Source organism: Ochotona princeps, chromosome 20 (assembly GCF_030435755.1).
Source record: "Ochotona princeps isolate mOchPri1 chromosome 20, mOchPri1.hap1, whole genome shotgun sequence".
In the NCBI taxonomy this organism is placed as follows: domain Eukaryota; kingdom Metazoa; phylum Chordata; class Mammalia; order Lagomorpha; family Ochotonidae; genus Ochotona; species Ochotona princeps.
The window spans coordinates 30,928,726-30,945,802 of NC_080851.1; the positions used below are offsets into that span (position 1 = coordinate 30,928,726).

At 44.3% G+C, this 17,077-nt stretch overlaps 1 protein-coding gene across 1 annotated transcript in view; it reads right to left on the reverse strand.

Moving 5' to 3' along the window:
- The window catches only part of DNAH11 (dynein axonemal heavy chain 11), a 268,709-nt gene that overhangs the window by 92,635 nt on the left and 158,997 nt on the right, over window positions 1-17,077 (reverse strand). Inside the window, exon 55 of the mRNA XM_058678278.1 lies at window positions 460-621. Within this exon, the coding sequence (XP_058534261.1) occupies window positions 460-621 (162 nt within the window). The remainder of the gene's footprint in view (window positions 1-459; window positions 622-17,077) is intronic.

Consider the following 17,077-nt stretch of genomic DNA (forward strand, 5'->3'; position numbering starts at 1 on the left):
TTACCTGACTCAGTGACTATGGAATTTATGGATGCTGGTTCGTCAGCTGCCAATGTGGAGAGGAAACATCTCCAATCAACTGTTCTATTTTGTCGAGAATCAAGCATGACGTGGCTACTGGCAATCACACTTATTTAGCTCTTTGGGTGTTGACTGACAGGACTTATGTTCAGTACACCCCATGATGACTGCAGGATGTGACAGCCAACTCTAAGAAGCTGCCACAGGTGTGTGAACATGCTCAAGGGTTGTGTGTGCACACTGATGTGGTTGTGTGCACAGTCACCCAACCCAATGGTTAGCTATCACACACCGTGGAATGCATACTCAGAAAGACGCTGCTAGCACTGCAGGCAAATGCAGCTTTCTGGTGGGAAGTATACTATAGAAGGGGCTTCCCTAGTGAGGAGTGCATGCGTGCGCACACACACACGCAGGTCATAGGTAGACTCAGTATACCTCAATTCCATTGGTTTCCTCAATGAATTTCCTGCTGACAGAGACCAGTGCTTCCTGTGGCCACGCGTGGAACCAGTCAATTGCCGTGCAGTTAATGATGGCCGGGAACTTGCGGGCTCTGACTCTCAGTGTGTGACCCACTGGAGAGAAGCAGAGTGTCAGCTGTGGAGACACAGGGGCGGGGCACACACGAGGGCTGTGAGTCAGGGAGCCAGGAGTGACAGTGCAACCTCAGATGGTGCAAGCAAAGGATACAGGTGAATGCGACATGGAACTCTCTCGAATGCTGCAGAGTGGAAAGTCATATGGACCTCTCTGGTCCTTCAACTCAGACTTGTCCTAGATGACTGTGCCATGGGACACATGGAAACAAGGCTGCGTGTGCCTTCCCAACCCTGTGTTCCTCGTCTAATCGTGTCTAGGAGGACAGCAGGAGATGTTAACTCATTTTGATCACAACGATACAATAATGCAATACTCTCATCTATTTGCCTCCATTCTGTAATTCCCCAGGCTCTGTAATATCATGTAGTACACTTTAAAAACACTACTAGGTCATCATATTGAATATTATGTCTGCTTCTGTTTAAAATAAGTAGGGTCCTATGCGAAGGTTCAGTGGCTAAATTTTCACCTTGCACCAGGATCCCTTATGGGCACCGATTTGTGTTCCAGCTGTTCTACTTTCCTTCCAGCTCCCTGCTTATGTCCTGGAAAAGCAGTAAAGGACAATCTAAAACCTTGGGACCCTGCACATGTGTGGGAGACCGAGAAGAAGCTCCTGGCCCATGGCTTCGGATCAATTCAACTCTGGCCATTGTGGCCACTTGGAGAGTGAACCATCGGATGGAAGATGTTTCTCTCTGTAAACCTGCCTGTTCAATAAAAATAAATAAATCTTAAAAAACAACACCCTCCAGCACATGCAAACCCACATTGGAGTTCATTTACTATGCTTACTGCATATACCAGGTACAGTCCGAGGTCTGCCCTCTACAGACAGCGGTCAATTCCCAGCCCAGTGTGGCTAATCAGCCACACAGCACCTGTCAGGACCTTTTCCTCTAACATGTCCGAAAATGCAGATCACAATTCCCAAGTGAAATCCCCACTCTCTGCTCCTCAAATGGACTACTCTATTGACTGAACACATGTGATAACAGAGCAGCATCCTTACGGCATTGGTCCACTTCACCGAGAATCATGGGCTCAAGGTGTGTCCAGGTTATGGCAAATGACTGGATTTCCAGGATACTTTCAAGAAAATTCCATCTTGTATAAGTACCACATTTTCCTATAACCCATTTGCCACGGGGCACCTAGGTTTGGTTCCAAGTCTTGGCTGTAATGAACAATGCCACAAGAGGCATGGGAGAGCACAGATGTTGCTTCAAGACCCGATTTCAGTTTCGATCTTGGAGCGGGTTAGCTGGATCCTAAGACCATTTGCTGTTTAATCTTCTGAGGCGCCACCATATTGCTTTGCAGAGTGGCTGCAGTTTTATATTCTCAATGAGAGCACGCAAAGTCTCCAGCATTCCTCTACCTGGGCAAGTGTTCAGTGTAACAGTTAAGATCTCACATGGGCCCTGATCTCTTCAAGTCTCTGTTCCCTCCATTCCGGCTTCCTGCTGGCACGCACCTAAGGGATGGCTCAAGCAGGTGCTGGCTTAGGTAACCGGGTTCCCACCACCTACATGAGAGACCACGATCGAGTTCTTGCTGCCAGCTCTGGCCCAGTCCGGTCCAGCCATCACAATAATTTGGAGAATAAATCAATGCACAGGGACAGTCTTTGATACACGCCTCTGTTCTCAGTGTCTCTTCAACAGATTTCTAAAATTTAACAAATAATAATTCTATACGTCCTCACCACCATTTGTAATTTTTGGCTTCTGTTTTGTTTTGACAAGGGTGATTTTGCTTGGATTTGCTTGTCCCTGATGCTTGCCAATGCTGAGCATCTTCTCACGTAGCTGTTGCCATTCCATGGCTTACAGAGAGAACCATTTATCCTTGTCCTTTGCCGCTTTTTACATCAGGCTATTTGTATTTCTGCTATTGATTTGTGGGGTTTCCTTTTACTTCTTGGATTTCAAACGTCTCATTTTATACGCAACTTGCAAACATTTTCTCTCATTCTCTAGATTGAGGAATCTAGATTTTTTATATTTAATTTTGCTGTGTGGAAGCTTTGTAGTTTCACATAACCCTGCTAGTCTATTTTTGCTTAATTTCTTATGCTTCTGATGTCGAAACAAAGAAATCACCGTGGGGCTCAGTACTGCGGCTCGGCGAGTTAAGCAGTTATCCATGATGCCAGTATCTCATATGAGTGCTGGTTCGAGCACTTCTGATCCAGCTAATGCACCTGGGAAAGCAGGGGAAGACGGTCCAAATGCTATGCGAGACTTGACTGGAGTTCCGAGTTTGTGGCTCCAGTCTGCTTCAGTCCCAAGTTCTGTAGCCATATGGGGAGTAAATCAACAGATGGAAGATCTCTGTCTCTCCCCATTTCTCTCTACAATTCTTTCAAATAAATAAATTCACTTTTTTTGTAAAAAAAAATTACTGCCAAGGTCAATGTTGTTTGCACAGGCAAGTTCACAAATCTGAGTTATAATTCCTATTTCTCCTTTGCATCTCAGCTTTCAGGTTTCTCTTCCTGCCCACTTTCTTCCACATCCTCCTTTCTTTCCAAAGAGCTGGTTTTCCACATCCCACTCATGTCTCATCTGTGCCACATTTAGAAACTTCATTTACACATAATTGCAGCTGAGGTAAAGAAAAGGGGCATCATTTCTTGAGATCCTAAATACGTCCATCCCTTCCATCCCTAAGCCTATTTCTACACTTGTAATTGGCATGTTACTGGGTCTTAAGCACGTGTTAGAAAACAGTGTATCTTATTGGTCTGTTTGGCCTCATGCAAAACTACTTTTCTAAATTTCTTTATTTTGTAGACTTCCTTTTTTATTGAAAACTATAGAATGATCACTTCTTTTATTTATGTGAAACGTAGAAAGATTGGGGGTTCTGCTACCTGTGATGCCAGCATACCACACCAGCACCTATTTCAGTCCCAGCTGCTCCACTTCCCATTCAGCTCCCTGCTACTGTGCCTGCGAAAGCAGTGGAGGATGGTTCAAGTCTTCCACCCTGTGGGAGACCTGGAAGAAGCTCCTAGTCCCTGGCCCAGGCTCTGGCTGGTTTGGCTATTCAGGGAATGAACTAGAACACAGAAGATCTCTCTTTCCCTCTCTATCTCTGTAACTCTGCCTTTTAAATAAACAAACCTTGGAGGAAAAAAAGCAAAACAGGAAGACAAAAAGAGAGACTGAAGCCTTGCATCTGCTGATTCGGTTCCGGAATGCCTGTAACACAGCTTAGGCAAGCTGGAGCCAGGAGCCAGAAATTCAATTCAGGCCTCCCATGAGGGTAGAAGGACCCACCTGCTTGACACAACACCTGCTGTCTCCCAGAATGAGCTTTAGCAGAAAACTAGAACTGAGTGGTATACTGGCACTCAAAGCCAGGCATAGTGATAAGGGATGTTTCAATTCCCATGGGCATCTTGGCTGTTGTGCCAGACGCCTACCCCAGAATGATCACCTAAAGAAGTAGTTTTCTGCAATTTTATAATTGAAGACATCTTCTATGCTGTTCACTTTTGCTTAAATGAGGACCCCAACCATGCTGTTTATTTTTTTCATATGCTAGAGCAGGCAGGAATCAGATCCGTGGTTCTCTAAAGATGGTTCAGGAGCTGTTTACAAAGGCGCTCTTGGACCCATTCAGAATTGAGGCATCAGAACACCTGAGAGTGGAATTCAGTAGTCTGCATTTTCAGCAAGACTTCCAAGTAATTCTGATAACCACTACAAAACAACCTGATAGTGTTAAATCTCTTGTGAGCACACTTCAAGGAAATAGACACTTTCTCACTGGTTTTGAAACTGTTGAAATACTTAGTACCACGGATTCTATTCACAAAGGGAAAGAGCAAATTTGGAGAAGTTCACAAAAATAACAATCCATAGCATCAATCCTGCTGTCTACACAGGTCTCTGGGAACTAAATTACAGAAATATCCTGGCCCATTCACTGCTAAGAGGGGAATGCCCAAAGACTCATTTGCTGTAAGGAATATGCTAACTGATGCAACTCATGGCTCAGAAATTTCTAGTTTTGCTTAAAGTCAAATACGGAATTTCTCCTGCCATCCAGCTCTATCTGGAAGGCAGTCTTACATGGGATTTTTTTAGAATACCATATTGACCTTTGCTAGTCCTTTTCTATTCTTTTCTAAAACAGTATCAACATCTTTTCAGATAACCCAGAGTAAACTCCAGTTGTTGCCATATTATATTTCCCCTCACTTCCTGAGAAATGACTGCAGCATAGGATTTTTAAGAACTAAATGATAAAAAGGTTGCAAACGAGACATTAGGATGTTCATCATTGACATTTAAAATACTTCAGGTTGGTATCACACACACAGGAATACTACTACTCTTATGTTGCTGCTTGAAGGACACCAACAAGGCCGTCACAGGCTGCCTGGGGCTCACCAGCACTGCCCAGGCTTTTCTGGGCCACGACACTGCACGGCCCCCTACCGGCAGCTCTGCACCGTCTGCTCCATCCACACAAAGGTTGGGTAGGCAGTTTCCTGGGGGTCAGGCATGTTTTCATGATGAAATGAGTAACATTCAAACTTATGTGGGACATGCAAACATCACTTTTACTGTTCTAAGTACAAAATAGGAGAATCTACCTACTGAGCTGTCCCCATGATGATACCTTGGGCTGTATCACTTGTGAACTTGTATTTTGACCCGTCCCATGTGAAAGAGCCCAAGCAGTCAGTCTGCAGCTCTAGTGAGGAAGTTAGCTGTGTCCTGCCTGGGAATACTGCTGTAGATAACTCATAGCATCCTTCCATGGAAGTGAGCCAGCATCCCCACGGGGCAAACTGGGATCACCACACCTGTAACAGCTGGCCGTGTGTCTGTGTATGGCCCTGTATGGAAGAATCTACTCTCAGTAGCAGACTTCCTATCCTTGAAGCACCCCCAGGAAAACATGAGGGCACTCCCAAAGGTGGTGCCAAGATGGAATTAAAAGACAGTCCTGGCAGAGAGAAATGTTTTTCCCCCATAAAATGCCTTCTCCATGGACCTTTGAAAGATCACCCATCCTTCCTCACTCGGGCAGGTGTCACCTACTTTCCACACCTTACATTCAGGGAAATACTTTCTCTCTTTCCCCGTCATCACTACATGAAGTTCCTGACAACCACAAATGACCAAATGGGCTCTCTGCCAACAGTGAAGACAAAATGAAGAGTCAGCTAAGAAAATAAAGTTAAAAATGCCTCAAGCAACTGGGCTTTTTTCCTAAGTGTAAGTTTTCAGAAGGGGACAACAACAAACCCTGAAATCACAAACTCTACATCGTTCACAGCTCTACCAATCAGGGTGTCAGGAACTCACTTTGGGATTCCATATCATAGAATTTTCTATTTCTCCTCCCCCCTTTGTCTCGTTCCCCTACACAGGTGTTATGGCTCACTTCCGGGAGCCCCATCTCACTGTGTTTTGTAATGTACTTCCATGGCTCCTTGAACCAATCCCAACTTTAAGTACATTTTTATTTGCATGGCACTAAGACGCGCCCGGCACTGGGATTTGAATTGCGCCTGTCACTCTGTGTTTATTTGCTTGCGGAAGCAGCTGATTTCTCAGACAGGAATAGCCCTGCCACATCTTCGGATGCTTCTATCCATAACTTATGTTTGCATTTATCCTCCAAAGCTTCAGCGTTTGTCATGGATGATAAAACCCCAATCTCATAGCATAGGGACTTCACCGGAACTGAGTAGGACTGCTGGAAACATCCCGTTGTTTGATTTCATCTCAAGCGGATCCTCATCCTATCCTGCCTTGAAGCTACTTCAAAAAAGTTCACGGGAAACTTTAACTCAAAGACCAGTTTCCCTAGAGACAAAAAAGTTTCCACGAACTTTCCAAAGACCTCCCCTATCATTCCTTCTGACCTAATAACTTTGACTTTCAGATCTTTCTTTCCCTTCCGTTTTCTTTCCTTTTCAAAAAAAGAAATCCAATAGGGTCTCCACACACACAGACACTGTGCGATCTTGACACTGACTTCCTTTTTAGAAACCAGGCAAGAGAACTATTCCCAAGGCTGTTGACTTGTCACTGGGCAGTACAATTTTACTAGAGGTAATATTTAACACCAAGGAGTTTTAATTCACTTATTTAACTTCCTCCTGTCTATTCTAAAAACAATAAAACTTCTGTTTACAAAGAAAACCACAAGTGGTTGGGGCTCAGGTTGCCTGGCTTGGCCTGGGTTGCCTGGTTCAGGTCTGTGAGCCCACCTATGAGAACTGGTCCTCCTCAGTGTAAGGAGGGCGTGCTGAAGAACAGATCCTGGTGCACACAGAGGACATGGCAGCTCACTGGGTCCTGCAGAGGACATCTGATATTACAGAGAATGGAAAACAGAACATAGGGACAACTGCACCAGCCAAATGGTAACAGCAAATATCTGGGCGAACAGAAACTATAACATCGACTGTGTCAGCCGATGGACATTGGAAAGAATTTCTCATCCATCGATGAGCGAGATCTACAGCATTCCAGAACTATCGCATCCACCTGGGCAGGATCCTCGGAGCATGTGGCACATTGTGACTCCTGGTTGATATCAGGTGGCCATTCCCCATCCTCAAGTACTGGGTTGGGTGGGAGACTAGGTATGGTCTATTCCCTTATCTCCTCCCTCCCCATAAAAATGGGAAGAATTAGAAAGTCGGGAAACAATGATCACACTTGCTTCTCCCTAACCCTAGATACTTCTCACCCTGATCAACTATGTAAACATAATCTAAAATAATAATTCAAAAAGAGTTAAAAATAATAAGAGAAAGTTGCAGGTGGGATGTCAATCTACAGGAATCAGTCTCAGTCCAGCCACTTCCAGGAGTGCACAGCTATGTACTACAGGGCTGCTGCTTTTTTTTTTTTTTTTTTTTTAATTTGAGACCAACAAATGGACAGGCTGATAGAGAGCGCTCCCATCTGCTGGTTCACTCCCCAGGTGTCCACAGTGGCTGGGACTGGAGAGTGAGAGTCAGAAACTGGAAACTTCTTAACAAGTCCCACATCAGTGTGGCAGAGACCCAATTCTGTGCACCTCGTGATGCCTGAAGGAGCAGGAAGTTGGGGCTGAGTGTTGGAACCAGGAAATGGATACATGCACCCTGAGGTGGCATGAAACCACTCAAAACCACCAGGTTGAAGGCGAGCCCTTCGTGGTTATGCTTTAAGATTTATTGTTTATGTGAAAGGCAGAATTACAGAGAAACAGGGAAAAGAAGAAACAGACCTCTTTCATCTTCTAGTTCACATCCCCAAATGAGGCAACACTCAGGGCTTGACCAGGAGGCAGTCAGAGTCCAAGAAGTCCAACCAGGTCTCCCATGTGGGTGCAGGGACCCAAGCACTTGGGGCCATCCTCTCCTGCCTTCCCTGGCACTACAGAAGGAAGCTGCATAGGAAGCAGAGCAGTTGGGATTCAAACCAGTGTTCATATAGATGCTAGCATTGCTTAACCCACAGTGCCACAACCCTGGCCCTGCCCCTCATGGCTTATTCCAGAAGCAAACCACATTCTGGTTTTGGTATTGGACAGATATGCAGTGGAATCTGAAGTTTCCAACTTGTGACCTGATCTGTCGTGCTAGTCTAGCAAGAGGCTCCCTACTGACCCCTGCAAAGCAATCACACGCGTGTGCAGGAACATGTGTCAAACACTGCTGGACAATCTGGGATCTCGGTGTTCCGAAAAAAAAGAAAAAGCAAAGTGCATTTCCACATGCAGAGTTTGTGCACTGTAAAGTGTGGCCCTTCTTCTCAGGGAATAAACGCTTCGTTTTCTGGTGTTCAAATTCCCTTTGAGTGTATAAGATGGTGGTGACGACTTGTCCTTACCCTGTAGGGTTATTTCTTCTAGTTTTCTCAATGAACCTTTGTTGTCCTCTGGTAACTCAGTCTACACAACCCAGGTCTCTCACAGACAGAGCTGTCACTCTCCATGTGCTGATGGAACTGCCGGATTGATGTGAATCCTGGCCACAATGAGGTGGGCTCCATGTCAAGGGTTGATTCTTGGCCTTGATCATCTCCTCAGGACTCAGCATTTCTTACAGACACTCAACAAACACTTGCTGAATGACCGGCTAAGTGAATGCATAAAGAGATAGTAGAAAAAAAAACATTGTGGGGCCAGCACCATGGCATTCCATTTGGATGCCAGTTTGTCTCTGAGCTGCTCCAATTCCAAGCTATCTCCCTGCTGTGGCCTGGGAAAGGAGTGGAGGACCATTCAAGTCCTTGGGCCCACACACCCATGTGGGAGACCTAGAGGAGGTCCCTGGTTGCTGGCTTCAGATGGGTTCAGCTCTGGCCATTGTGGTCATTTGGGGAACAAACCAGCAGATGGAAGATTTGTCTCCATCTCTCCCTCTCACTCTTTAACTCTGCCTTTCAAATAAAAATAAGTAAATCTTTAAAAAAGGAAAAAAAAATAATTGATTTTTGTATCATTTTTTTTTTTTTAAGATTTTCCTGTTTCATAGAATCTCAAAGCATATAAACCTCCTATAGAGCATTCAAGGTCATGGCTTTTGTCTCCCCACACAGTTCTTTTCATTCTATTTACTATGGATAAATAATGGCCTCCCAGTATGGAAAGGAAGCCAGGCACTGTTCCCTCCCCAGGGGCAGAGCTGCAGAGGGCTGGCCACTCTCACGCAAGGGTAATGCTCTGTGAATCCAGGCTTGCTACTGAACTGCTAAGTTTCAGGATTCTTACACAAACCGGAAATGGTACCAGGGACAGCAAAGTGTGAGCACTGAGCCCTGAGCCTCCACCCCACACACTTCTGCTGACTGCCGCTGGCATAGGCATGGTGCCCACATTTCTGCTGAGATCCACAAGTTGCCTGGACACACAGAGGATGAGCCAAGAGCGGGCTCTTGCCCTGCCTCGTGCCAAACTCCAGCTATGAACTGCCCTGATTTCTATCTCCAAGAAGGAAAAAGGAAAAAAAAATTACATGAGGACTGAGACCAAAATAGGCTGTGAAATCAAGGAAAATGTACTAATAACCTGCAGATTAAAAAATAGATACTAGTTTTCCTGATACTAACTGACTATAAGAATCTGATGAAAAGATGCAAACAAATTCCCTCGTTGCTCTCAGGGGGTAAAAGGAAAGAAGTGACTGGAATCTGTAACAGAAGTACAGGCCAAGTGAAGGATGAAAATAGCTCAAGAAGTTCAGGTAAGAACACCGATGAGAAACTGCAACATCTCTTCCTAAACATATTTAGAATGTTCCAAGCCGACATTTCCTCGAATACCTAATGATGGAATGTTAGTATCGTTCCCATTTAAATAAGATAAAGATGGCGACTACACTCATCTAAAAGGTGTAAAATGCTCCTCAGTATCACATGCTTCAGATCAAGTTTATTGGAAATGAGGAAAAATTCAAATAGGATCTAACTGTCTGCCCAGAGAACTCCTAAGAACAAAACGCAGTGGCTGCTGGTCCTGAGGTGGGCATCTGTGTTAGCAGTTAAGCTGCCAGTGAGATGTGGCAGAGAGAGAGAGGGGGAGAGAGAGAGAGGGGGAGAGAGAGAGAGAGGGGGAGAGAGAGAGAGGGGGAGAGAGAGAGAGAGGGGGAGAGAGAGAGAGGGGGGGAGAGAGAGAGAGGGGGAGAGAGAGAGAGGGGGAGAGAGAGAGAGGGGGAGAGAGAGAGAGGGGGGAGAGAGAGAGAGGGGGAGAGAGAGGGAGAGGGAGAGGGAGAGGGAGAGGGAGGGAGGGAGGGAGGGAGGGAGGGAGAGAGAGAGAGAGAGGGGGGGAGAGAGAGAGAGAGAGGGAGGAGTAAGTTTTTAAAGTCTACAGGATTTGCGGAGGGGGTTGAACTGGCTGCTAAATCAGACAAGCACAGAAACATCCAGCCATCCCAACTTTCCTGCCTCCAAGGCCTTGCTACTGACACAGCGACTCACTAAAAATTTGACAGCAACCAAAGATTTCATAACATATTGAGGAAAAGAACTTTACAAGAAACTGTGTACAATGAATATGAACAAATTCTAGCTGTTTTATTAAAGGGCAGTTAAAGATATTTTGACTGAAGTAAGAGGCTACATTTTGGGAGAATCCAAATAATTATTAAGCTGTCAATTCTTCCTATATTCATCAGCAACATTTAGCTAATTCTAGTAATTTCTACCAGGATTAGCAAAATTTAGCAAACTGATTCTAAAGTCCACCTGGATTAAGAATGAATGAGGGGCCCAGCGCGATAGCATAGTGGTTAAAATCATCGCCTTGAACATGCCGGGATCCCCTATGGTTGCCGGTTCTAATCCTGGCAGCCCTGCTTCCCATCCTACTCCTTGCCTGTGACCTGGGAATGCAGCTGAAGAGATGGCCCAAAGCTTTGTACCCATGTGGGAGACCCAGAAGAAGCTCCTGGCTCCTGGCTTCGGATTGGCTCAGCTCCAGCCGTGGTGGGCACTTGACGAGTGAACCGTAAGACGGAAGATCTTCTCTGTCTCACCTTTTCTCTGTATATCTACCTTTCTAATAAAAATAAATAAATATTTTTTAAAAACTTTGTGAAATCTATAGTCAATAAAGGAGTATGGGAGTTAGGCAAGTGAAAAAAGTGAAAACTAACAGAGCTTAAAAACCAGAATTCCACAGATCTAGCCTTTGATATGTGAGATAGGGAGCATTTCAAACCACAGAGGAAGGAGAGATTATATAATAAGTGATGCTGGGACAATGAGGTCTACCCAAGCAGGAACGCCATGTTATACCCTACACAAAAGCCCAGGACTAATCAGAGATGATAAACCAGGTCAAAGACAATTTACTATATTTTTATAACCATGCAGCATAGAAGCGTGCTTTCTGAAAATCACTTAACACACACAACTCATGAAGGAAAAGCCTGACATTTGCAATCAAGTTTCATGTGAAATAGAAGTCAGCAAAAATGAAGTTGCCAGAATAATGGTAACCTTGGAGGAAAACTGGCCATATGTAAAACGGATAAGCAGGGCCCAGGGCGGTAGCTCAGTGGCTGACCCTTCACCTTGCATGCACCAGGATCTCATATGGGCACTGATACGTGTCCCGGCGGCTCCACTTCCCATCCAGCTCCCTGCTTGTGGCCTGGGAGAGCAGTAGAGGACGGCCCAAAGCTTTGGGACCCTGCACCCATGTAGGAGATGTGCAAGACGCTCCTGGATCCCGGTTTTGGATCAGCTGAACTCTGGCATTGTGGCCATATGGGGAGTGAAGAGTGGACAGAAGATCTTTCTCTCTCCTTCTCTCTGTAAATCTGCCATTCCAACAGAAATCCATCTTAAAAAGTATAACGACATTTGGGGCATATGAATACTATCTGTTACTTATAGAAAGAGCTGCCATTATTCAACAAAAATTACAACAAGCCGTTCAAATATGTGGCAAAGGAGATAAAGGGAAGAAGAAGCTTGTTTCGTACAAATGATAACTGAGACAAAATAATATTTGAGATGAATATCTCACTCCAGGGGTCAAAATCTTGAAATACTCAACAGTATTCTTTTTCTATATGAGCCTTCAAATAAAAAAAAAAAAAAGCAAAGAGGAAAACTTGGTAAGATGTGACAAAAAAATTTAATTTCTTAACACACACTTTCAATGTGTTTAAACACACATAGAAGACTTGGAGGAAGTACCTTCATGTGTTATTTCTAGACAGCATAATCAAGGATCAATTAAATTTTACTTGCATGGCTCTTCATTTTTAGGCTCTTTATGAGGAACATGTGTGTTACTTATATGATCAGAAATTGACCTCTTTCTATATATATTTCTACAACACACACACATACACACAAATAGATACTCAAAATGAGACAGCCAGATACTTAAAATGTCATGAAAGAAGCAGGACCTAAGCCAGACAGCAAAATGCTCCCTGATGTAGTGTGTCAGAAGGGCCAGGAAAGGAAACAAGACAGAAAGGTGTTTGAGTTCACAGAGGTGTACAGGAGGGGAAAGCAGGTGCTCTCCCACAGCCATGAGATGGGGGCATGGAGGAGAGATGTGTAAGAGACCAACATGATGGAGAGGAGGCATGTATGCACCTGCTGATCAGGAACAACTCAAGGACACACATGTGGTCCTCACTAATGAGATCAGCCCTGTGGAATTCAGAGGTCACCTTTTGCATACCAAAAGGTTCTCCATGCCCCTGTGTTGCAAATGGGGACTACTTGGGGTGGTGAGCATGGGTAATGGGGTGGCGATTTCACCTCATTGAGCTTGTCCTGCCAGGTGTGCTCACCACCCTTCCCATCACAGGTGACTTCCCACATTGCCCAGCTTGGGCACTGGCTCATGAGAAATGCAAGTCTTTAGTACATACTGGTAAATATGACAGGTGACACGAATGTGGAGCCATCTGGAATCTTTAAAAGCTTCAAAGATTTGGGGGTAGCATATACATGCTGCAAAGAAAGTAGCTGTCGTTGCCACCTTAAAGGGGGACCCTATTTACACCCCGTTAGTTCTCTCAGTGGAAAGAAGCTATGGTAATGACCATGAACTTTTCTCGTGATGATGCAGCCAGCAAAGTGACAAGACCAAGAAGGGTCAAGCAGCAGGCTGCCTTTTCCTGAGGGAGACATCCTTCTTCCTCAGCATCATGGATACATGTGCACAAGCACAGACACACACATACACACACACACTCCTTCAGCTGCCTTCTCAGTTTAGGACATAGGAGGGTTTTGTTTTTTTTCCAGTTAATCTGTGACAGTAGGACGGGACAAGGTGAGAAGAATCTGTTACTCCAAAATAAATTCCAGCTTGTACTGAGTTACAAACTAATAAAAGATTAGTCAACAACAGAAGCAGGTATTCTTTTTTTAAAAAAGGATTTTTTTAAATTGTAAAATCAGCTTTGCAGAGAGAAGGACAGACATAAAAAAAGATCTTCTGTTCACTGGTTCCACTCCCTGTGTGGCCGCAACAGCCAGAGCAGAGCTGATCTGAAACCAGCAGCCAGGAGCTTCCTCCAGGTCTCCCACGCGGGCACAGGGTCCCAAGGCTTTGGGCCATCCTCTGCTGCTTTCCCAGGCCACAAGGCAGGGAGCAGGATGGGAAGTGGAGCAGCTAGGATACAAACTGCCCACATGGGATCCTGGTACATGCAAGGATTCAGCCACTGAGACATTGCACTGGGCCCAGAACCCAATTCTGTGACGGCCCACTAAGCACAAAAGCAAACAAAATGCATACAGGAAAGGACCACGGAATGCAAAATGTAAAAAGGCTGTGCCTGGTGCAATGGCTCAATTGGCTAATCCTCTCCCTTCAAGCACCATGATCCCATATGGGGTCCGGTTTGTCTCCCAGTTGTTCCATTTCCCATCCAGCTCCCTGCTTGTGGTCTAAGAAAGCAAGAAAGATGGTCCAAACCCTTGGGATCCTGCATCCAAGTGGAAGATCTGGAGGAAGCTCCTGGCTCTTGGCTTCACATCTGCTCAGCTCCAGCCATTGTGGCCATATGGGGAATGAGCCAGCAGATGAAGATCTTTCTGTCTCTTCTTCTCTCTGTAACTCTGCCTTTCCAACAAAAATAAATATATCTTCTGAAAATACATAAAAATGAAATTTCTAAATAGCAAGCTGTATCATATGAATATTAACAAACCAAGGAGAAAAGCCATATAATTATTTGCCCAGATGCTCAAAAGACACTCACCAGTGAGAGGTACTCCCTGGACGAATTGGATGTGTTGCAACAACTGATAGAAGATACAGTGTTGAGACCTCAGAAACATATCTCCCTGAATCCAGAATCAAGACATAATTCCCACTGTCCCCATTACTGTTTCATGTTGTTCTTTAATATTTGCCAGTGCATCGACACAGAAGAACTGGTACTCAGAGCTGCAGGAACCAGTGTTATCAATCAACTACCAGAAACAACCAGAGAGGCAGTAAAACAGCTGGTTATAAAATCAAAAAGCAAAGTTCTCCTCTCTACAAATAATAGTTGCTAATACCAAAACAAAGCCCTATAAAAGAACTTGCCCTTCCATAAAAGCAATAAAATATTTTATATAGGACAATTAATTCTCCCTAGTATAAACATTCGGCATCACTTGAGTCAACACTAAAATGGAATGTGTTTAGAATCTGACCAAACGTTGCTGATACTTATCTAGATAATCACACACACATAGGAACAACTGGAAAAACTTGACAAAAAGACAACACAGCAAAGGCTTTACACTGTGCAGTCCTGGGATTGGTCATAGAGCAATGTAGCAAGAAGACAGAAACTTACAAATTGACACAATGAAGATGGCTACTTGACATCTGATACAATTGGTCCTGGAAATTGGTAAGGAATGTTTTTTAAAGATTCACTTATTTTTATTGGAAAGTCAGATATACACAGAGGAGGAGAGACAGAGAGGAAGCTCTTCGGTTCACTGATTCACTCCCCAAGTGGCCGCAACAGCCGGAGCTGAGCCAATCTGAAGCCAGGATCCTGGAGACTCTACTGGGTCTCTCACACTGGTGCAGGGTCCCAAGGCTTTGGGCCGTCCTTGACTGCTTTCCCAGGCCACAAGCAGGGAGTTGGATGGGAAGCAGTGCCCCCGGGACATGAACCAATGCTCATACAGGATCCTGGTACATTCAAGGCGAGGACTTTAGCCACTAGGCTATTGTGCTGGTCCCAACACAGATGGCATTTTTAATACAAGGATATATTTTGGAGGAAACACAGCCTAAAATATCTCCATTTATTCTTCACCATTTATCACAAGAGATATATTCCAGAGGCAGCTACATTTGAAACACAGGCTATGGAAGTCTAACCAGCATTGGACCAGTTGATGGTGCTTTGTTGATAATGCCAAGACCCATTTTCAATTTTGTACTTAAAGGCAACAAGTCAAGTACAAACATTTCCTCCCTGGGGCACCTTGGTACCTAGAAGCACCATGTGGCCAGTTATGGCCACTAACACATCAGCATAGTGTTTTTCGGGAGTGGAAGTTCTTGGATTTCTAATGCAGGCAGGATTCCCTCTTGACCCACTTTCTCTCTTTTTTTTTCTTGCTGGAATACAAGAGTACTTCAAATGGTATGTGAGATTAGAAGGTAAGTTTTTTTTGTTGAGTTGACCCCCATGCATAGTTTTTGATAATACAAGTTTTCATGAAATTGTTCAATTCCCTGCTGTGATCATGAGGCAAGTAGTATCAGGACTGGAACTGAGGGAAGGGAAGCTGAGAAGTGCATGGGGCTGGGCGGGTATCCCTGAGCCAGTCCCATCTCGGGGTGAAGATGCTCCAAGAACTGATGTGATGGGTTTTCCTTTCTTTGCAGTCCAACTGAACTCAAACTACTTCTAGAGAAGGCAGTCTTGGAGGATTAAAATGACTTGTAAATTTACAAGAAACTCCAAGCTCACTTCAGAAAGCACTTGTCTATAATATTTAAAAATTTTTGAACACTGTAAGCTAATAAACAGGTAGCATATTTACCTTTAAAATGAAAGAATGGGAAATACAGGTACACATACACAAACACGCATACATATTTAAGACTCACTGTTTGACGTGTGCAGAACTCTGATCATGTACAAGCCAACAAGAAGGGGCTCATGAAGAGTTAGAGAGTGACTCAGCATTTCTGCCACACTATCGACTGAAGCATGTCTGAGCCCACTCAACCCCAGGGAGAAGACTTCCATGGTACTTGTCAGTGAGAAGGAAATCCAAGAAATGGCATGTGTGTTCTAAAAGTAGCACAATCATGCACTCCTATGCTCATAGCAGCACAATCAGTAATTGCAAAAACATGGAAGCAACCAAAATGCCCATCAACAGAGGATTGGATAAGAAAGCTATGGTTCATCTACTCCATGGAATACTACTCAGCTATTAAAAAAAACAAAATGCAGTTCTTTGTGGCCAAATGGGCCAAACTGGAAACCATAATGCTAAGGGAAATGAGCCAATCCGAAAAGGTTAAATACCACATGTTTGCCTTAGTTTAAGATGATATGATGTTATGTGTAACATGTTATGTTTTGAATGTTATATGTTGTGTATAAACTAAAATTGAAGTATAGGTGAGGTGGTCACAGAAGGTGGCTGGGAACTCGCATTTATCTTTAACATATTGGTTACTCATTACTATGTCAATTCCATAATGATGTAAATTTTTGCTGATGGTATGTTGGAGCTTTCAATTGACTGGGATGATACTCTGCTGGCTCTGTCTTCAGACCAGAGAGGGTATACCTAAGAAGCCGTTGAACTTGACTGGACAATAAGATGTTGGACTCTATGTTTGGTATACGCTTGCAATGGGGGAATCTCAACTGAACTTGAGCTGTGGTTATGCAACAAGGTGGAGGAATCCACCATGGTGGGAGGGTTTGGGGAGGGGTGGGGAGAACCCAAGTATCTATGTAACTGTGTCACATAAT